The 20,357-nt window shown below is 41.6% G+C and overlaps 1 protein-coding gene across 2 annotated transcripts in view; it reads left to right on the top strand.

Moving 5' to 3' along the window:
* znf710a (zinc finger protein 710a) overlaps window positions 1-15,304 on the top strand; it is a 57,953-nt gene extending 42,649 nt beyond the window's left edge. The window contains exons 3-5 of one of the 2 annotated variants that reach the window (XM_063066524.1): window positions 1,768-1,959; window positions 5,721-5,895; window positions 14,587-15,304. In XM_063066524.1, the coding sequence (XP_062922594.1) occupies window positions 1,768-1,959; window positions 5,721-5,895; window positions 14,587-14,801 (582 nt within the window). In that variant the 3' untranslated portion in view covers window positions 14,802-15,304. Of the gene's footprint in view, window positions 1-1,767; window positions 1,960-5,720; window positions 5,896-14,586 lie in introns of those variants that run through there. The other variant, XM_063066525.1, reaches the window with a different exon arrangement.
* The last annotated feature ends 5,053 nt before the right edge of the window (window positions 15,305-20,357 follow it).

The following is a 20,357-nucleotide window of genomic DNA, read 5'->3' as shown; positions in this document are numbered from 1 at the left end:
CCAGCAGACTTTGTAAATGCTTGGTGTGAGGTATAGCACTATTTTAACTTAGTGGCTGGGTTTGTTTCTCCCGTGCATCCAGGTCTAATTTCTATTTTTCATCCTAGTAGGGTTCTGAAAGCACAGTGCACTCATTAATGTTCAAATTTTCACTAATTAATGTTTTATGTAACAATGTTTCCTTTTGTGCCGTTGAATTGACTTTATTTCTTACATCCTTCACATGGAGTAAAAATCTTTACATTACATCTGTCTAAATGTGCACTGTATTTTAAAGCATAACTTTGCATTTCTCAAAGCTTTTGCTCCAATCTTCAATATCTTTGAATTCACATTGATGTGCTGTGTCATCATCAATTTGTTTTTTGTGGTTTTCTTAGCAAAGTTACTAGGGTGGTAACATTGCAATCAGTGAGTGTTTTGTTGGTCTCCCCTCTTGCTGTGTGACACCTCGCTGCCCCTTTATTAGCAAGGGAGAGAGCCTGTGGCCTGTTGAATTGTTGGGTGAACAGTTGTTGTTGTTCTGCAGATCATGGCCTCCCTTTGGGGACTTTGCTGTTGTTTGGTGGGTGGTGGGTGCTGATGCTTTTTGCTGAAAAAGAGGGAGGGTTGATGGTGGGTTGCTTGTTTGTGGGGGAGGGAGGAGTAGGGGGTTTTAACTTTTTACTGTCACTCATTCTTTGGGGTACCCTTCTATTTTTGTGGATGTCCACGAAGAGCAAGAATTTTAGGCTGTATATTGTATACATTCACTGATTTTAAATACTATTGGAAACTTCCCTCTATTCCAATATTCTTTTGCAACCAAGGTAATTTTTTCTTGCACAGCGAGAAAACGTGACAAGCTTTCCATACTTTCTTGCTGCATTGAATAACTTAAATATTTGGTGTTATGGTTAATATTCTCATCTCACTGGAGGGGCAGTGGGGAAACAGAAAAGCTTCCAACAACTATGGGACCAAGGATTTAATCACCTTGGGATGAACTCAGGCCAAGCAGCACTGTAGAGACAAAGGGGTGGCCAACAATCAGGTTAAGACCCTTCATCAGCACTGAGTGTAGAGGGGAGGTGACTAGTATAAGTAGGGGGAGGGGTAAGGCAGGAGATGTTAGACCACAGGTAGGGCCTTGATTTTTAAGTATGAATAGCCTGCAGCCCCCAACCCCATGTTCATACCTGATCTACCTAGGTGCTGTTAATCCCTGTTTGCAATCTTCTGTTCCATCTGCCTATCACCCACCTAGTAGGTCCCCTATCTCCTCCCCCAAATGGTTTATCTACCCGTCATCCTTCCCTTGTATGGTTCCATCACGGTCTTGGATTCCAGAATCTGTAGTCTCTACTCTAGCGTCTGTCTCTATTCCGACTGCCCCCTTTTCTTTCCTTGTCGGTTTCTGCTCATCACTACCAGCTCCACCCCTTCACCATCTGGCTTCATATACCTATCCGAATCTTCCTCCAAGTCTGGTTTCCATGGAGTTCCCCTGACAGTTTTTTTTTGGCTGCTGTTTACAGTAAGTGCAGCCTGTCCCCGTTTAACCTCCTCTGCTGGTCCACTCCGCTTCCAAACGTGTTGCACTGTGTACCCACTTTGCCTCTTTCTGATCAGACTAATTGTAGTGTCCATTTTTGTAGCTCAACATTTTAGTTTTGGCTTCACTTCCAGGAACATCAAATTAATATTTTAAAAACTACTGTATTTGTGAACTGTGTCTAACAAATGAGGTGACAAATTATTCTAAGTCTTACCTTTCTCCCCCTCTAGGGAGTTAAAGAGTTCAAATGTGAAGTGTGTGGACGAGAATTCACCCTGCAAGCAAATCTGAAGAGGCACATGTTGATTCATACCAGTGTGCGAGCTTATCAATGCCACATCTGTTTTAAAACTTTTGTGCAGAAGCAGACTTTGAAGACCCACATGATTGTTCATTCACCTGTCAAACCATTTAAATGTAAGGTAAGAGTAAAGGATAACCTTCTGATCTCCTTGCACTTTTCATCCACTAATAGTACAGTGGGGAGGGCATAGAGCCAGCAACAGGTCATATGTAGTTACAGCTTTAGGAAAAAAAACAAACATCTAAATGAACTGGAAAATTACAAGCATTTACGGGTGTACAGAAAAGAATTATCTTCGAGAACTTAGAAATAAAACAAGCTTACTTAATAGATAATTGGAATTTAGACCTTTCCTTTCTTCACATCTGCACTTGTTTTAATGTGTTTTCCTTGTTTCTCTGGTTTGGAGACCAATTGTAGTGATTTTTATTGTCAGTTGAGAGCATGAAATTTAGGGTCATTAAGGTTATACCAATCAGTAAAGAGGATGTTTGAAAGCTAAGTAGCACTGAATTGAGAAGGAGGTAGAAAGATTTTTTGGGGGGAAATACAAGCTAAATGAAGGGCTAAGGTCATTATAGTTGCACAAATTTCATAAATTGATTGAACTTCTTTGATAACGTTGAGAGGCCTGACAGTTGATCTGAAATTGTATATAGTGGTATCAAGCACTCATTCAGCACTAATCACCGGGGGACTGAAAACTTGGAATTCTGTGAAGCGCTTACAGAGGAGCCTTTGATCAGTTCAGAGTTTATTTTGTGATTCATTTTTGGTGTTTCAGAATTGCAATTCATGGTGCACATTCACCATAAGGTATCTTAATATAAATGTGCAATTGAAACTAGGTAGTAAAGCAGTCCCAGTGATTCAGCAATGCTTGTGCATAGTCTCTTGGACCCTTTTATCCACTGGAAATATAAACAGGTTATGGTGTGCATGCATACACATTTAAGTATGTGTTAAAGCGTTGAGCAATAATGCTCATTAGTTGAGCATCTAAATAAGAAAAATGATGCTACAGTACCTGAAAATGTATCTGCAGGCAATAACAGGTTGATTATTATTTACCTATATTTTTCCTCCCTTAATTTAGCACCCAAGATCATCTAACGCTGCTGCTCACCTGGTCTGGATGCTGTGGGCAAAGCTTACTGGCCTTTTTTAAAAAATAAATAAATACTACTGAGTGATTTGGTTAATTAAATTTGTTGTTTGGTTTTGGAGAAAATGCATCTAATTTTGCAAAGGGCAAAAGTGAGCTTGAGGATTAAGGGAATTTTAGAAACCCATTAAAAGGATGAAATAGAATATAAAGGTAAAAGAGCAAGAAATGTGTTTTGTAATTCTAGCAGTACCTGATAAGAATAGCAAGAATATTGGTCCCCTAGTTCTAAGAGGAATTAATACAGAACGTTAAATATTTGACTTTGCACAAGAAAATATCAAAGTGCACCAAAGTGATATATCTTATGTCATGTTTAATATTCTTCAGACTTTTAGGATGCTTTTGATTTGATAAACTTAAATTTTCAAGACTTTGTAAGATACAAAAGGTTACTCTGTATGATGCTTAATGGAGGTGTTTAATGTACAGAAAACAGTGACGAAAGATCACTCAGGCTTCAAGAAGTGGAATGCCTTGGGAGTCATTGCTTGGGTTTGGTTAGCTGCAATCTATTAATTTTGGGTACAACATTCTTGATACCTTCATTTAAGTTTCCTGTTATTACAGTGGTATGTGGGAAGGTGCCATTGACCACAATCTCTAGTGCACTAGCCACAAACACTGGTTACAAGAGCAAATTGTATGTTGGGTGTCCTGCAGTATATGACTTGCTTTCTAACTCCGAGTCTTTTCAAAAGGCACAGCTCGGAAGTGGAATTGGATATTATCTGAATGTCCAGATACAAAGTTCAATTCCACTCTCATCAGAACAGTCCACTTAATTGATACCTCATCCACTACAGTGGAACAGAAGCTGTAATGGGCCACCTATGAAATGTACTAAAGTTAGTCATAGTAATATAATATAAAAATAGGCCTTTCAGTCCGAATTGTCTGTGCTGACCAAGGTGCCCACAGAAGATGGTCCCTTTTGGCTGTTTGGTTTGTTTTTAATCTATCTTATCCAATACTAATGCAAATGTCTTATGCCATTATTGTGCCTGCCTCAGCTACTTTTTCTGGAAAATTGCGCACACCATCTTCTGCATGAAGTAGTTGTCTCATGGGGCCTTTATTAAAATCTCCCCCCAACTTTAAACCTGTATCCTAGTGTTTGGTTCCTTTTCCCTGGAATAAGAGTATATCCAATTTATCTACAATCTCCCATAATTTTATATCCCTCTAATATCTTTTCCCCTCCCCCCCATTGCCTCTTAATAACTCTTCCACTCCCCCCATTCTCCCATGCTCCAAGGGATAAAGTCCTAACATGACCAGTCTCTCCTTATGACTGAGACCCTTGAATCCCAGCAACATCCTTGTAAATCTTTTTCTAGCTAATTACATCCTTTCTATAACAGTATCCAAAACTTTGCAATACTTCAAGTGTGACCTCTGTTTTATACAAATGCAACATAATGTCCCAACTCTTGTACTCAATGTCCTGAATAATGAACAACATGTCAAATGCAATCTTCACCACCCTGTCTACTTGTGACACTACTTTCAGTGAACCATATACCAGTACTCCTAGGTCCCTTTGTTTCAAGTGCTTTCAAGTGTGCTTCCATTGACTATACAGGTTGCACCATGATTTGATTTGAAAAATGCAACACCAGTTGTTTGCCTAAACTATGCTTAACATCTCCAAAACCTGATTTCTGTCACCGCAGAGGACAGTAAGTTCCTGGGAACACAATAATTGAAATATTTCTTTCCAGGTTGCACATAATCTTGGCTTGGAGATGTATTATTGGGTCTAAATCTTGAAACAGTTCTCAACAGCAATGTGATTGTACTGTTATTGAAAGGAATGCAGTAGATCAAGAAAGTAGCTCCCTAGCACCCACCCTTAGGGCAACGAGGAATGATCAATAATTTGTGGCTTTCACATCAATGCTGATATCTTCAAAAATGAATAACTTCTGTTTGCTATAATGTAAATCTGTTTGAGAGATGACAATATCTATTCGTTTAGATGGAACGCGGAAGAGAGCACTGGAAGTAACCAGATTACACAAAATCATCTTATCCTGTTTATTCCTTTGCATTTCTAGTGTTACTCTCCACCTTTACACTTGTTGACTTTTCTGCAGACTTGGAGGAATTTTTTTTTTGTGTAAGCTATCTGTACTGAAATTAGTGCCGAATGTTTATGCCTAGATCAGACTGGATGTTGAAATGGGAACCTGTGGTTTGTATTGCATTATAGGTCGTGAGAAATGACTAATTTTAACATTTCGTCTGTCTAATCCTTTTGTGCTCTTTATTGTCGCACATTGATGTTTAGCTATCTTAAATATGCAAACTCTACAGTGGAAGAAGTACACGGGATTTTTTGATCTGGTTCACTGGTTTTATGGTAGTATTTGTCATCTTGGAGGCTAACAGAAACTGATGCTAATGTCCTTCATTTTTGATGACTTTCTGTAATGTGTTCAAAGTTCAACTGCTAGGCATTATGTAGTGAATGATTAACATCACAATATGGCAATGTTTAACTGTGATTTACTGTGGTAGTTCACCTGTATCAATTGTTTAGTACAAATGTGTTACCGCACTGCCTCTGTCCTTTTACAGACAACTCAATAATATTTGGATAACAAAAAAATTACTGCATTCTATGCAAGAAAACACAATGACCCATCTTTAAGGTGTAACTTAAGAGATTTTGCCTTAAATGAGATTAATGTACTTCATGGGTTTTTCAGGTTTGTGGTAAAGAATTCAATCGGATGTACAATCTCCTGGGTCACATGCACCTCCATTCCGACAGCAAGCCTTTCAGATGTCCGTACTGTTCAAGCAAGTTTACCCTCAAAGGGAATCTAAGCCGGCACATGAAAGTCAAGCATGGTGTCATGGACATTGTTCTCGATGGACAAGGTACAGTATAGATGCTTGTACTGACTGCATGTATTAGATATGGATCAAACACAAAACTTGGCATTTCACTTGGTTTTTAATCAATTCACAAAAGTCTGTAGCAATTCTTGAAACGTGCAGTTAGTACAGTTGTAGTTAAGTGTTTTTGTACATATCGGTTTTGCACATCAATTTATGCATTAGAGCTGTTACCAGCAAGTGTTGGACACAGACTACAGACCAATACTCTGTAGTTCTCCAAATGACGTCTGTGTTGATAAAGGTGACCCCTTTATGGATAAGGAATTAAGTCCCTTTGAACTTTGCAATGTAAGGAGATCCCCATTATACCAGTTGTCTTGGTTCACTCTCCTGACACAGGTTGAAATGCATTGAGGTGGTAATGCTGTGTCCAAAATGGCTACCCTACTACTTCAATAGTTACAGGGTGTTGTGCAAATCTTTCCTTCCTACCCCTTGAGTTATCCTCACTTAATCCCATCCCATGTATCCCTTGATGCCAAGTTGCCTCTCACCTTTCAGAGGCAATACTTGACGCTGCCATAGAGAATTTCTGAGTCATAAATTCATTATAGCACAGAGGCAGGCTCTTCGGCTCATCTAGTCCGTGCCAAACTATTAATCTGCCTCATCCCAGCGATGTGTACCCAGACCATAGCCCTGCATACCGCTCCCATCCACGACCCAATACAAATTCTGGTTGTATTTTTTTCTGAACAAGCTAAACCAGACAGGCTAGTACTATTGGAGAGGAGCTGGTACTGCAATATTCCAATGTGACTGAGGAAAATGGGCCAGGAATTTTGTATATGCCAGCTGCCAAAAATTGTTTTCCGTGGAGTGTGTTCATTGCACTTGCAATGCTCAGCTCTATTGGCTCGTATATGTCTAGGGGAAATCCCGCCCGTCACCGGCCTGAACGCTTCCCACGGAGTCGGTTGCTGTACCACTGCCACCCAAGTCAATCCCAAACGTCAATCACCAGCCAGCACACACAGTACGTTGTACCAAGTACACTTTGTAGATATTACTAAGTCTATGAAATTAATGCAAGTTCCATACAGAAAAGGAAGTAATGGGGGGAAAAAAAAAGCACCAGACTTATCAAAGTCTAAGTTCTTTGTGCACAAGTTGGAGTTCAATCAATTCCTGACGACCACCCGGATCCTGTCGACTCACGGCTCGGGACCACCCGGAGTGATAGACCGGAGCCTTTCCGCACGTCCGCTGTCCTCCCCGTCTCCCCTCCGACTCCCCCCAAAAACCCCATCCACCATCCTCCCCGTCTCTCCTCCGACCCCCCCGCCAAAAACCCCCGCATGTCCACCGTCCTCCCCGTCTGTCCTCCGACCCCCCTGCCAAAAACCCCCGCACGTCCACCGTCCTCCCTGCCTCTCCTCCGACTCCCTGCCAAAACCCCATCTCCAGTCATAATGAGACAGCATTATCACCCGAAGAACGATACATGAACACCCACTGGCTAATAGCACCCTGCTGTCTGTATTAACCCAAGCAAATGTCTAGCTGGAGACTTTCTCAGCATTTAACATAACATAGAAGCCATTTTAATCCACATACATAGCAATTTAAAAGATTAACATAAAGAAGCCATTTTAAATTAAACATACAAAAAAAAGAAACCCCATACACATTCTAACTTGTGAGAACAAGTTTGGTTGGTGTAGAGGTTTGGGTGATAAAATGCACAATAGATTTCGTTCAGGCTCCTGACTTGTGTATAGTTGAAGGAACAAGTTGAGGGAACAGAAATTCTGGCCCAGCCTATTGAATCTGTCTTTAGAATAGAAGTAGAAGGGGAGTTGGGTGGAAGTACAGTATCTAGAAAATGTACTTCGATTTGGATATTTATAGCAGGACTTGTATTTGCGAGAATTTACTTGTGTGCCCCCTATGAATTATTGAGTTGGTTGTTTAAGTTGCTTCCTTTTGGAAACCTCAGTTTGTATTGTAATAGGCTATGATTGTGTGAGTGTCTGTATTTATGCAATGTGCAGCCAGGAAAGTTGTTGAAAAATTCAGACACAAGTTCTCTGCATCGATTGCTGAATAATCCCCACATAGCCAACTGCCATGACTCAGCTGTGCCTAAGTCCTTGTGCATGTACATTCACAGCCTTGAATGAATCTTCGGCACGTGAAAAGGAGCTGTACAATATGCACAAAAATAACAAGAGAAATCATATAGCACCTGACAGTTATGATGTAAAAATAACTCAAATGTTGAGTTATGGTTTGAAGAATAAAACTAAAGTTCACATTAATGCAGTACTTTGTCCCTAATGAGGCAAGGGAAAGTAACCACCAGCTGTCAGGGAGCAATTCTATTACTTTTAAAATGGTGATGGAACAGGATAGTGCAGGCCCATGGGTTAGCATCCTAAAACAGAAGGGCTAATTTTGGGGGAATTCAGTGGGATCTAGCAGAGGTTGACTGAGCTGGTTTGAAGAGTAAGGAACAAATAGCAAGCATGAGGCTTTTATGAGTATGACGTCAATATTTCTGGGGCAATGTGTTCCTGTTGGGGTAAGGGCAACTTTTGGGAACTTTTGCTAATAAAGTATATTGGAGGTTCTGTTACATACATTAAAAAGGAACCATACATTAGCTTTAGAAGGATGGGGATGAGTGAATCCCTTTAATTTTATATTTTAATAAAAGATAAGACTGAGGCTTAGGAAGATGAGTGGACCTCTGCATGTACTCCTCTTGTCTGGTTAGTTGCGGTAGGACAAAATTAAGGACCTCACTTGAGTTACAGAGAGAAAATATTTAAAGAGGATATAAAGGCTGCAAATATTCAACTGTGCAAACCTTGTAATTTGATCACATCTGAAAGAACACTGGGAAATTTTCCATCTTTATTCCTGCCAAGGCATTGTTTACAATCTTGTCAAGTCACTTTCATGTCTCCAAACATAAGACTTTGACTCTTATCAGTATAGCACTGAGCTCCAGTGTCTGTTGGGTCTTGAACCCACAGCTTTCTGGCCTGCTTGCATTTACCCTATATATAGTGGCATGCAAAAGTTTGGGCACCCCTGGTCAAAATTTCTGTTACTGTGAATAGTTAAGTGAGTAGAAGATGATCTGATCTCCAAAAGTCATAAAGATGAAACATTCTTTTCAACATTTTAAGCAAGATTAGTGTATTATTTTTCTTTTGTACAATTTTAGAGTGAAAAAACGGAAAGGAGCTCCTTGCAAAAGTTTGGGCACCCCAAGAGATTTGAGCTGTCAGATAACTTTTGCCAAGGTCTCAGACTTTAATTAGCTTCTTAGAGCTTGTTCACAGTCATTGTTGAAAGGCCAGGTGATGCAAATTTCAAAGCTTTATAAATACCCTGACTCCTCAAACCTTGTCCCAACAATCAGCAGCCATGGGCTCCTCTAAGCAGCTGCATAGCACTCTGAAAATTAAAATAAATGATGCCCACAAAGCAGGAGAAGGCTATAAGAAGATAGCAAAGTGTTTTCAGGTAGCTGTTTCCTCAGTTCGTAATGTAATTAAGAAATGGCAATTAACAGGAACGGTAGAGGTCGTGTTGAGGTCTGGAAGACCAAGAAAACTTTCTGAGAGAACTGCTCGGAGGATCGCTAGAAAGGCAAATCAAAACCCCCCGTTTGACTGCAAAAGACCTTCAGGAAGATTTAGCAAACTCTGGAGTGGTGGTGCACTGTTCTACTGTGCAGTGACACTTGCACAAATATGACCTTCATGGAAGAGTCATCAGAAGAAAACCTTTCTTGCGTCCTCACCGCAAAATTTAGTGTCTGAAGTTTGCAAAGGAACATCTAAACAAGCCTGATGCATTTTGGAAACAAGTCCTGTGGACTGATGAAGTTAAAATAGAACTTTTTGGCCGCAATGAGCAAAGGTATGTTTGGAGAAAAAAGGGTGCAGAATTTCATGAAAAGAACCCCTCTCCAATTGTTAAGCACGGGGGTGGATCGATCATGCTTTGGGCTTGTGTTGCAGCCAGCGGCACGGGGAACATTCCACTGGTAGAGGGAAGAGTGAATCCAATTCTGGAAACAATCATCACACCATCTGTTTTTAAAAAAAAGCTGAAGATGAAAAGAGGATGGCTTCTACAACAGGATAATGATCCTAAACACACCTCAAAATCCACAATGGACTACCTCAAGAAGCACAAACTGAAGGTTTTGCCATGGCCCTTAGTCCCCCGACCTAAATATCATGGAAAATCTGTGGATAGACGTCAAAAGAGCAGTGCATGCAAGACAGCCCAAGAATCTCTCAGAACTAGAAGCCTTTTGCAAGGAAGAATGGGTGAAAATCCCCCAAACAAGAATTGAAAGACTCTTAGCTGGCTACAGAAAGCATTTACAAGCTGTGATACTTGCCAAAGGGGGTGCCCAAACTTTTGCTTCAGGCCCTTTCCTTTTTTGTTATTTTGAAAGTGTAAAAGATGGAAATAAAAAAGTAATCTTGCTTAAAATATTAAAGGTATATGTCATCTTTAACTTTATGCCTTTTGGAAATCAGGTCTTCTTTTACTCGTTTAGCTATTCACAGTAACAGGAACTTTGACCAGGGGTGCCCAAACCTTTGCATGCCACTGTATACCCCTCTGTCAAATCTCCCCTCAAACCTCTCCAAACCAAGGAATAAAGTCATAACCTACTCAATCTTTCCTCATAACTCAGGTCCTCCGGTCCTACCAACATTCTTGTAAATTTTCTCTATACTCTTTCAACCTTATTTACCTCTTTCCTGTAAGTAGTGACCAAAACTGCACACAATACTCAAATTAATCCTCACCAATGTCTTAGCTGTTTGATCATGACACAGACAACTGGTCTGTGGGCCATCACGCCACAGAGTGATCTCAGGCAAGAGATTAAGATGAATATTACCACTAGCAGGGAATACTATTATCATTAATAATGAAGAGTGAAACCAGCTGGAGGGTCTGCATGGTGACGGGAGTCCTAAGTTTCTCGTGCCCAGTCCTCCTAACCTTTTACATGCATATACCCATCTAGAAGTTAATGTTCTTGTGTACCAGGAGCATAAGTGCAACATTCCTGGCCAAGTACCATCTTCCCCAGCCAACCAAAACTCAAGTGCTAGTTGATTTTATTTTTAAAAAGACCACTATACAGATTGCTAACATTTCAGCAGTAATGTTACTGATGGCCTTGTTCATATTATGTAGTGCTAAGGTGGTATCATTAGCCAGTTTCTCCAGCATTGAGGCCATCTTGGTGCTCTCATGAGCCAGTCTGGCAGGTCACCAGAACAGAGGTGCTATTATCTAGGAACGCTCAGTTTCACTAATGGTCCTTTGATGGCCCTATAAAGTGAAATGTAGAGAGCGTAAGCAGATGGTATTAGAGGTGTAACACTCTGCAGCTAGCACGATCTTCTGTACTTCAGGCACCTGTTGATGGAAACGTTAAAGGATTTGTGCAACATGCTTTCACTCATAATATGGGTGTCCATTTGTTTTACCAAAAAGGGAGAAGAGACTGGCAAGCACGTGGGATGTCCCAGTACTATCTCGTGTGCAGTTGGTTTGGAGTACAGCGCATTGTCATGAGGGCCATTCAAAGCGCCTCTGGCCACCTTGGCTCAGTCTCGTTGAACATATTACTCATCTTCGTTTCAGGACCCCGATTTATCATTTAGCTTAGCTGCCCCATTAGATTGTGGGTGGTAAAGGCAAGTGAAATGATGCTTACACTACAAGGCTTTTTAACTCTTAACTTTACCTGCAGAGTGAGAACTGTTGTTACTTGAGATTTTCTCAGGGATCCCAAACCTAGGAATAAATTCTCGTAATCAAAGACGTAGCAGGTTACACTGTAGCATCATTTTTATGAGGTTGAGCCTCTAGCCATGGAGATAACAAACAAGTGCATCATCACAACCTAATCATTTAGGTAACTGCATGAAGAAATGAAATCCAGGAGGAGGGTCCAGCTGCAGCAGACTCTGTTTGGGACTATGTCTCCAGCAAATTATGCAGTTGCGGCTACTTGCTGTGGTTGTGAATCTTTCATTTTTGATTATACTCATTATCCTTTTCATGGTCTGCACAAGTGTACTTTAGTTTCATAAAGTCTGTTCAGCCAGTGATGCATCATGCTGTAATTTTACTAGTTTATCAAAGAATTCAGAAAGTATTGGCATCCTGATAATATTGGGGTACTATGCGGCTATAAAGATCTACTCTGCTGCTGTGGGAAAGAAGTCAGCTTGTTTGTTCCCTCTTGTTTTTTTCATCATTCCGGTTAGTGTGAGCTGCATAGATTATACCAAGAATTGCAGTAGATTATAGAAGAGAACTATAAAAGATTATAGTAATATAGCAGTTAGAGTGCTACTACATCTTGGGGTATTTTAGAGTTCAGTTCCGGCTCTGCCTGTAAAGAGTTTGTACATTCTCCATGTGGGTTTCCTCAAGGTGCTCTGATTTTTCTCCCACACTGTAAAAGACATGCTGGTTAGGTTAATTGTTGGTTGTAAATTGTCCTGTGGTTAGGCTAGTTTTAATTGGTGAGTTGCTGGGTGGTGCAGCTTGATCGGCCGGAAGGGCCTTTCCCCCTAAATAGACCATTTCCTATTTCATATTTGCATTGAACAAGCACAGGCCATACTAGTCTTGTCACTTTCATTTCTCTTACAACACACTCACTTGGTCCATTCCACTCATACTAACATTCTTGGGATGGGGGTCTTTCATGCTACCATTCATGCACAATTAGTATGCACGTGCACACACATTTTGGAATTCCTTTTTTTTTTAAACCACAGACTTACTGTGCTCCCACAGTATCCAACCTAGATCAGGGCAAACTCTTCCTGTGCTCCTCCAGACTCTGATCCGGACTGGGTCACCCTCCTTTTCTTACACTGCAGCTTTCCTGTGTCGGCGATTAAGGTGATGGAGCACCTTGACTACTCCACACAGGAGGAAATGTGTGCTCCAGCAGCAGACTCAATCCCTTGCTCAGATGTGAGCTGCCTAGGATTTGGGCTGATCAGCTCTGGGACCAAATTCATTACTCCCATATAATGAAGTCAAGAGTTAGCCATCTTGCTGGAGGGGGAGGGAGGGAACATCGACTCAGACCATGAGAGGCCTGCGTCAGGCATTTTCATGCCTTACAGGGCGCAGATTGGAAGTCTATGTGGGGCGCCACTCCTCGCACAGACTAGAGCAATGTGTGATTAAGTGCCTTGCTCAAGGGCACTAACACGCTGCCACAGCTGAGGCTCGAACTAGCAACCTGGAGATCACTAGACGAACGCGAACGCCTTAACCACTTGGCCACGTGCCCATCTTGCTGGAACCTCCAAGTGACTTGTCTCTGATTAACTGGACCCTGAAAGCCTGCACTCATTCCTCAATCATACTTTATTTTACTCGTGCACAAGGAGAACAACATGGCCCCTATCACCCACACTGTTCTGAAGTCTAAATAGAGAAATACCATTTTTATACAGAATTGGCTAGCAGTTACAGATATTGGCCATTTGGTAAACTGCTTATTGTTGAATTCTTTACTTGCAAGATCAATCAACATACACAATATAGGTGCTAAAGATCAAGAGAAACTACAAGCTAACAACTGATGATACTTTGAAGTTGGTAAAGTGATTGCCCCTTAGTTCGGGTTTGTGTGTGTTTTGCATCTTTCCGTTATAATCTTCTCATCTGCAGCAAGTCAAAATATCTGCTCAGCAAAGGGAGGCTATGCTCTTAAAAGAATTTTCTTGCCCCTGCAGTCTGCACTCTATCTGCAATCTGTCCTTGCCTGGACATTGTTAACCCTAGCCTTGCCTCAATTTCCACACTTCCATGTGGGACCTTGTCAGAGGCCTTGCTAAAGTTCATGTAGACAAGATCTACTGCCTTCCTTCATCAACTTCCTTGGAAAAACTAAGATTGGTTAGACATCACTTACCACACACAAAGCCATGTTGACTATCCCTAATCAGTCCGTCTATCCAAATATTTATGTAACCAGTCCTTTAGAATACCTTCCAATAGCTTGTCCACAACTGACACCAGGCTCACCAGCCTAGGTCAAATAGAAACATCAAAACACAAAGACTTTTCTAAATAAAAACTTTGATTGTAAGCATTAATCAACAATAAGTGCATGTAGACAAATTAGTGTGAATTGGAAGAGTTGTAACAAATCACTATGTCAGTCAAATTTTTAAGGCATTGTTTTGCCACCTCCTCCCCTCTTAAATTTAGGAATCATCTATTTGTCAATAAAAGATGGATACTTTTTTTTGGACACAGCACAATAGTACACCCCTATAAAACCCCAAAACATTGAAGTGGAAGTTGGCTGTTCCAGACCACCACCCCTTCCACCCTCTGTTTTTCGTCTGTGTAGAGGCTTTCCAACATTCATTACCTGTGGGGAGTAAAAGCAACCAGTATGTTATTTTGTAAATAGTTATTTGGATCTGACCCCTCCCCAAGCTTGTTCCTCTGCATCAATTTCTTTCTGGTTCTTTTGAATACCATCTGATTATCTTTGTAATACTGTACTATGCAATAATGAAGCCTGTAGTTTTAATGTAATACTGTACTATGCAATAATGAAGCCTGTAGTTTTAATTCTGTAATTTGCTTAAAACTTGTGATTTAACCTTCCTTTGACAATTTTCCTCTACCTTACAGAAAGTTTATTGGACATTGGACATTCAGAACATATGGGAAGTCAGCAAGGAGATATTGATGATTATGAAGAAAATTCTTTTGATTACGCAGGTGGGAGAAAAGCTCCCGATGACACTTCAGATTCAATAAAAATGTCTGATGAAGAAAGTATAAAAGATATGTACTTTAATTTTGAAAAAGAAGCTGAACGATATGGAATGGACTTAAAACCATAACTGAAGTGAAGCCAAAAATTAAACTGATCCTGTGCTTTGACCATTGTTAATTGTGCATAGCTTTTTATTAATGCTGCAGTTGCAGATTTTGAATTACATTCCAATTTTAAGCCTATGTTCACAAAAACATTGTAATGTGAATCCATTTACACGTTACTAATCTCAGGGTTCTGTGATTTTTTTTTAAAGATGGTCTATTCTGGACCAAAGCAGATGACTACTACCAAAATTGTTGGTCTTTACTGTGTAAAATGTAACTTGGGTTCTGTACATATACATACAAACACAAATACAGATTCATTTATTTATCATGTACATCAAACCATACAGTGAAATGCACTGTTGCATTAACAACCAACACAACCTAAGGATTTGCTGGGGACAGCCCGCAATACACATTCACGTTTACACAGTAATTCATTGAATTACATTGTGGAGTGGCTTTTGTGGATTTATTTTCTTACTGGACTATATAATCATCTACAATAGCAATAAAATAACAAATCTGTTTAAAGTTGCTTGTGAAATGTTTATTTGCACAATGACGTAATCGTTGAATTTGATTGGATGTGAAGAGGAGGAAAATGTCAGCAAATATCAAAAGGGTGGACCTATATGATAGCATGGAGAGTGTGCAATAATGTGAGAGGAAAAAGTGAACTGCTAAGTATAGATCACTATATTTGCCAATCTTCACTATTCCAGAAGTATTCTGGATAGCATAGGTAATTGGTTTTAGTACATCCAGCCTTAAACGCCTTGTACCCTGTTTCATCCATTCTCATCTTTTATAAATGTGAAAAGTTTGTGACTTCATTTATCACTAAGTTTAAAGCAGCTGATGCTCTATACCATTATGTAAGACACCTGATAATTCCTTTATTCCTAGCTCTAAACTTGAATCTTTCTCATCCCTGTGCAAACGCATCCTTCCCTGGCCCATTATCTGTCCCCTCATCCCCATTTTCAACCTGCTGACTGTGCAACTATCTTGTTTAGCTCCTAGGTTAACTGTCTATAGCCTACTTACAATATCATTCAAATCTGCTGTCATAATCTCCTTAAGTACATAATACCCACTCTTGTAGGTAGAGATGGTTATGCATTTGAGCAAACAACAGGAATTCTGCAGATGCTGGAAATTCAAGCAACACACATCAAAGTTGCTGGTGAATGCAGCAGGCCAAGCAGCATCTGTAGGAAGAGGTGCAGTCGACGTTTCAGGCCGAGACCCTTCGTCAGGACTAACTGAAGGAAGAGTGAGTAAGGGATTTGAAAGTTGGAGGGGGAGATCCAAAATGATAGGAGAAGACAGGAGGGGGAGGGATAGAGCCAAGAGCTGGACAGGTGATAGGCAAAAGGAGATACGAGAGGATCATGGGACAGGAGGTCCGGGAAGAAAGACGGGGGGAGGGGGAACCCAGAGGATGGGCAAGAGGTATATTCAGAGGGACAGAGGGAGAAAAAGGAGAGTGAGAGAAAGAATGTGCATAAAAATGAGTAACAGATGGGGTACGAGGGGGAGGTGGGGCCTTAGCAGAAGTTAGAGAAGTCGATGTTCATGCCATCAGGTTGGAGGCTACCCAGACGGAATATAAGGTGTTGTTCCTCCAACCTGAGTGTGGCTTCATCTGACTGGGGTGATATACTGCGTCCGGTGCTCCCGATGTGGCCTTTTATATATTGGCGAGACCCGACGCAGACTGGGAGACTGCTTTGCTGAACATCTACGCTCTGTCCGCCAGAAAAAGCAGGATCTCCCAGTGGCCACACATTTTATTTCCACATCCCATTCCCATTCTGACAAGCCTATCCACGGCCTCCTCTACTGTAAAGATGAAGCCACACTCAGGTTGGAGGAACAACACCTTATATTCCGTCTGGGTAGCCTCCAACCTGATGGCATGAACATCGACTTCTCTAACTTCCGCTAAGGCCCCACCTCCCCTTTGTACCCCATCTGTTACTCATTTTTATGCACACATTCTTTCTCTCACTCTCCTTTTTCTCCCTCTGTCCCTCTGAATATACTTCTTACCCATCCTCTGGGTCCCCCCCCCCCCCCGTCTTTCTTCCCGGACCTCCTGTCCCATGATCCTCTCGTATCCCTTTTGCCAATCACCTGTCCAGCTCTTGGCTCTATCCCTCCCCCTCCTGTCTTCTCCTATCATTTTGGATCTCCCCCGCCCCCTCCAACTTTCAAATCCCTTACTCACTCTTCCTTCAGTTAGTCCTGACGAAGGGTCTCGGCCTGAAACGTCGACTGCACCTCTTCCTACAGATGCTGCTTGGCCTGCTGCGTTCACCAGCGACTTTGATGTGTGTTGCTATGCATTTGAGCAGATTGTTTCCATTTTTTTCAACTTTAAGGTGTTAGTAGTTTAAATTCCAAGAATTTCTATAATCTGATTACCTCCCTTGCCAAATGAATGACTTTGAGCGAAGCTGTTTTGGTATTCATGATGGCGCTGTTCCCCCAGCACTATCTCTCAGTTGTCAGCAATTGTTGACCTCCTCACCATCCTCTTTATCTTTCCTGAATTAAAGAATCCTTAGAATAGTCTGTTCCTTATTGGTTCTCCTGCTTATGGATTTAGTCAAGTACTGCACAAAAACAAGCCCTTTGGCCCATTTAGTCCAAGTCAAAACCATTAAACTGCCTACTTCCAACAATCTGCTCTGGGACCATATCCTTACTATCCATGTCTCTCCAAGCTATTCTTAAACATTGAAATCAAGCTTACATGGATGACTTTTGTTTGCAGCTCATTTCACACTCGCACAATCCTCTGAGTGAAGAAGTTTCCCCTTGTGTTCCCCTAAACTTGTCACTTTTTACCCCTGTGTTATAGAAACATAGAAAATAGGTGCAGGAGTAGGCCATTCGGCCCTTCGAGCCTGCACCGCCATTTATTATGATCATTGCTGATCATCCAACTCAGAACCCAGCCTTCCCTCCATACCCCCTGACCCCTGTAGCCACAAGGGCCATATCTAACTTCCTTTTAAACATAGCCAATGAACTGGCCTCAACAGTTTGCTGTGGCAGAGAATTCCACAGATTCACCACTCTCTGTGTGAAGAAGTTTTTCCTAATCTCGGTCCTAAAAGGCTTCCCCTCTATCCTCAAACTGTGACCCCTCGTTCTGGACCTCCCCAACATCGGGAACAATCTTCCCGCATCTAGCCTGTCCAATCCCTTTAGGATCTTGTAAGTTTCAATCAGATTCCCCCTCAATCTTCTAAATTCCAACGAGTACAAGCCCAGTTCATCCAGTCTTTCTTCATATGAAAGACCTGCCATCCCAGGAATCAATCTGGTGAACCTTCTTTGTACTCCCTCTATGGCAAAGATGTCTTTCCTCAGATTAGGGGACCAAAACTGCACACAATACTCCAGGTGTGGTCTCACCAAGGCCTTGTACAACTGCAGTAGTACCTCCCTGCTCCTGTACTCGAATCCTCTCGCTATAAATGCCAGCATACCGTTCGCCTTTTTCACCGCCTGCTGTACCTGCATGCCCACTTTCAATGACTGGTGTATAATGACACCCAGGTCTCGTTGCACCTCCCCTTTTCCTAATCGGCCACCATTCAGATAATAATCTGTTTTCCTATTTTTGCCACCAAAGTGGATAACTTCACATTTATCCACATTAAATTGCATCTGCCATGAGTTTGCCCACTCACCCAACCTATCCAAGTCACCCTGCATCCTCTTAGCATCCTCCTCACTGCTAACACTGCCACCCAGCTTCGTGTCATCCGCAAACTTGGAGATGCTGCATTTAATTCCCTCATCCAAGTCATTAATATATATTGTAAACAACTGGGGTCCCAGCACTGAGCCTTGCGGTACCCCACTAGTCACCGCCTGCCATTCTGAAAAGGTCCCGTTTACTCCCACTCTTTGCTTCCTGTCTGCTAACCAATTCTCCACCCACACCAATACCTTACCCCCAATACCGTGTGCTTTAAGTTTGCACACTAATCTCCTGTGTGGGACCTTGTCAAAAGCCTTTTGAAAATCCAAATATACCACATCCACTGGTTCTCCCCTATCCACTCTACTAGTTACATCCTCAAAAAATTCAATGAGATTCGTCAGACATGATTTTCCTTTCACAAATCCATGCTGACTTTGTCCGATCATTTCACCGCTTTCCAAATGTGCTGTTATCACATCCTTGATAACTGACTCCAGCAGTTTCCCCACCACCGATGTTAGGCTAACCGGCCTATAATTCCCCGGTTTCTCTCTCCCTCCTTTTTTAAAAAGTGGGGTTACATTAGCCACCCTCCAATCCTCAGGAACTAGTCCAGAATCTAACGAGTTATCCCACCCAACCTCAGTGGAAAAAGCCTGCTTGCATCTACTGTCTATACCCCTCATAATTTTGTGTACCTCTATCAAAAGTCCTCGCAGTCTTCTATGTTCTAAAGAAAGTCGTAAGGAAAGATTGAATAGCTTATAACTGTGGTTCTCCAGATCTAGCAAGATTCTTGTAAATTTTTTCTGCACTCTTTCAACCTTGTTTACATCTTTCTTGTAGGTGACCCAAACTGCGCACAATACTCCAAATTAGGTCTCACCAATGTCTTGTATAACTTCAACATAACATCCCATCTCCTGCACTCGTACATTAATTAATGAAGCCAATGTGCCAAAAATTTTCTTTACGACTCTATCTACCTGTGGTGCCACTTTTGCTGAATTGTGCACCTGTTATTCCCAGATCCATTTTGTTCTACTGCACTCCTCAGTAACCCACCATGCACTGTGTAAGACCTACTCTGGATGGTCACTTGTCTGCATCAAGTTCCATCTGCCATATTTCAGCCCATTTTTCCAACTGGTCCAGATCCTTCTGCAAGCCACGATGGCCTTCCTGGCTGTCCACTATACACCCAATTTTGGTGTCATCCACAAAATTGCATTTATAAGACGGTTGGACATAGGAGCAAAATTAGGCCATTCAGCCCATCGAGTCTGCTCATCAATTCCATCGTGGCTGATCCCAGATCCCACTCAACCCCATATACCTGCCTTGCCATATCCTTTGATGCCCTGATCAATCAGGAAACAATCAACTTCCACCTTAAGTATACCATAGACTTGGCCTCCACAGCAGTCTGTGGCAAAGCATTCCACAGATTCTCGATTCTATGGCTTAAAAAAAATCCTCTTTACCTCAGTTCTAAAAGGTTGCCCCTCAGTTTTGAGGCTGTGCCCTCTAATTCTGGATACCCCCACCATTGGAAACATCCTCTCTACATCCACCCTATTTGGTCCTTTCAATTTTCAGTGATGTGATCAAATGTTGGAAGATCTAGAGGCTGGCACCTATCTAAGCAGCACACACAAAACGCTGGAGGAACTCAGCAAGCCGGGTAGCATCTATAGAGGAAAAAAAAGTACAGTCAACAATTCAGGCTGAAACCCAAAAACAAGTCCTGCCAAAGGGTTTTGCCTTGGAACGCCAATGCTGCCTGGCCTGCTGAGTTCCTCCAGTATTTCGTGTATGTTGCCTGGATTTCCAGCATCTGCAGATTTTC

Source organism: Mobula hypostoma, chromosome 13 (assembly GCF_963921235.1).
Source record: "Mobula hypostoma chromosome 13, sMobHyp1.1, whole genome shotgun sequence".
In the NCBI taxonomy this organism is placed as follows: domain Eukaryota; kingdom Metazoa; phylum Chordata; class Chondrichthyes; order Myliobatiformes; family Myliobatidae; genus Mobula; species Mobula hypostoma.
This window is presented reverse-complemented; position numbering and strand designations above follow the sequence as displayed.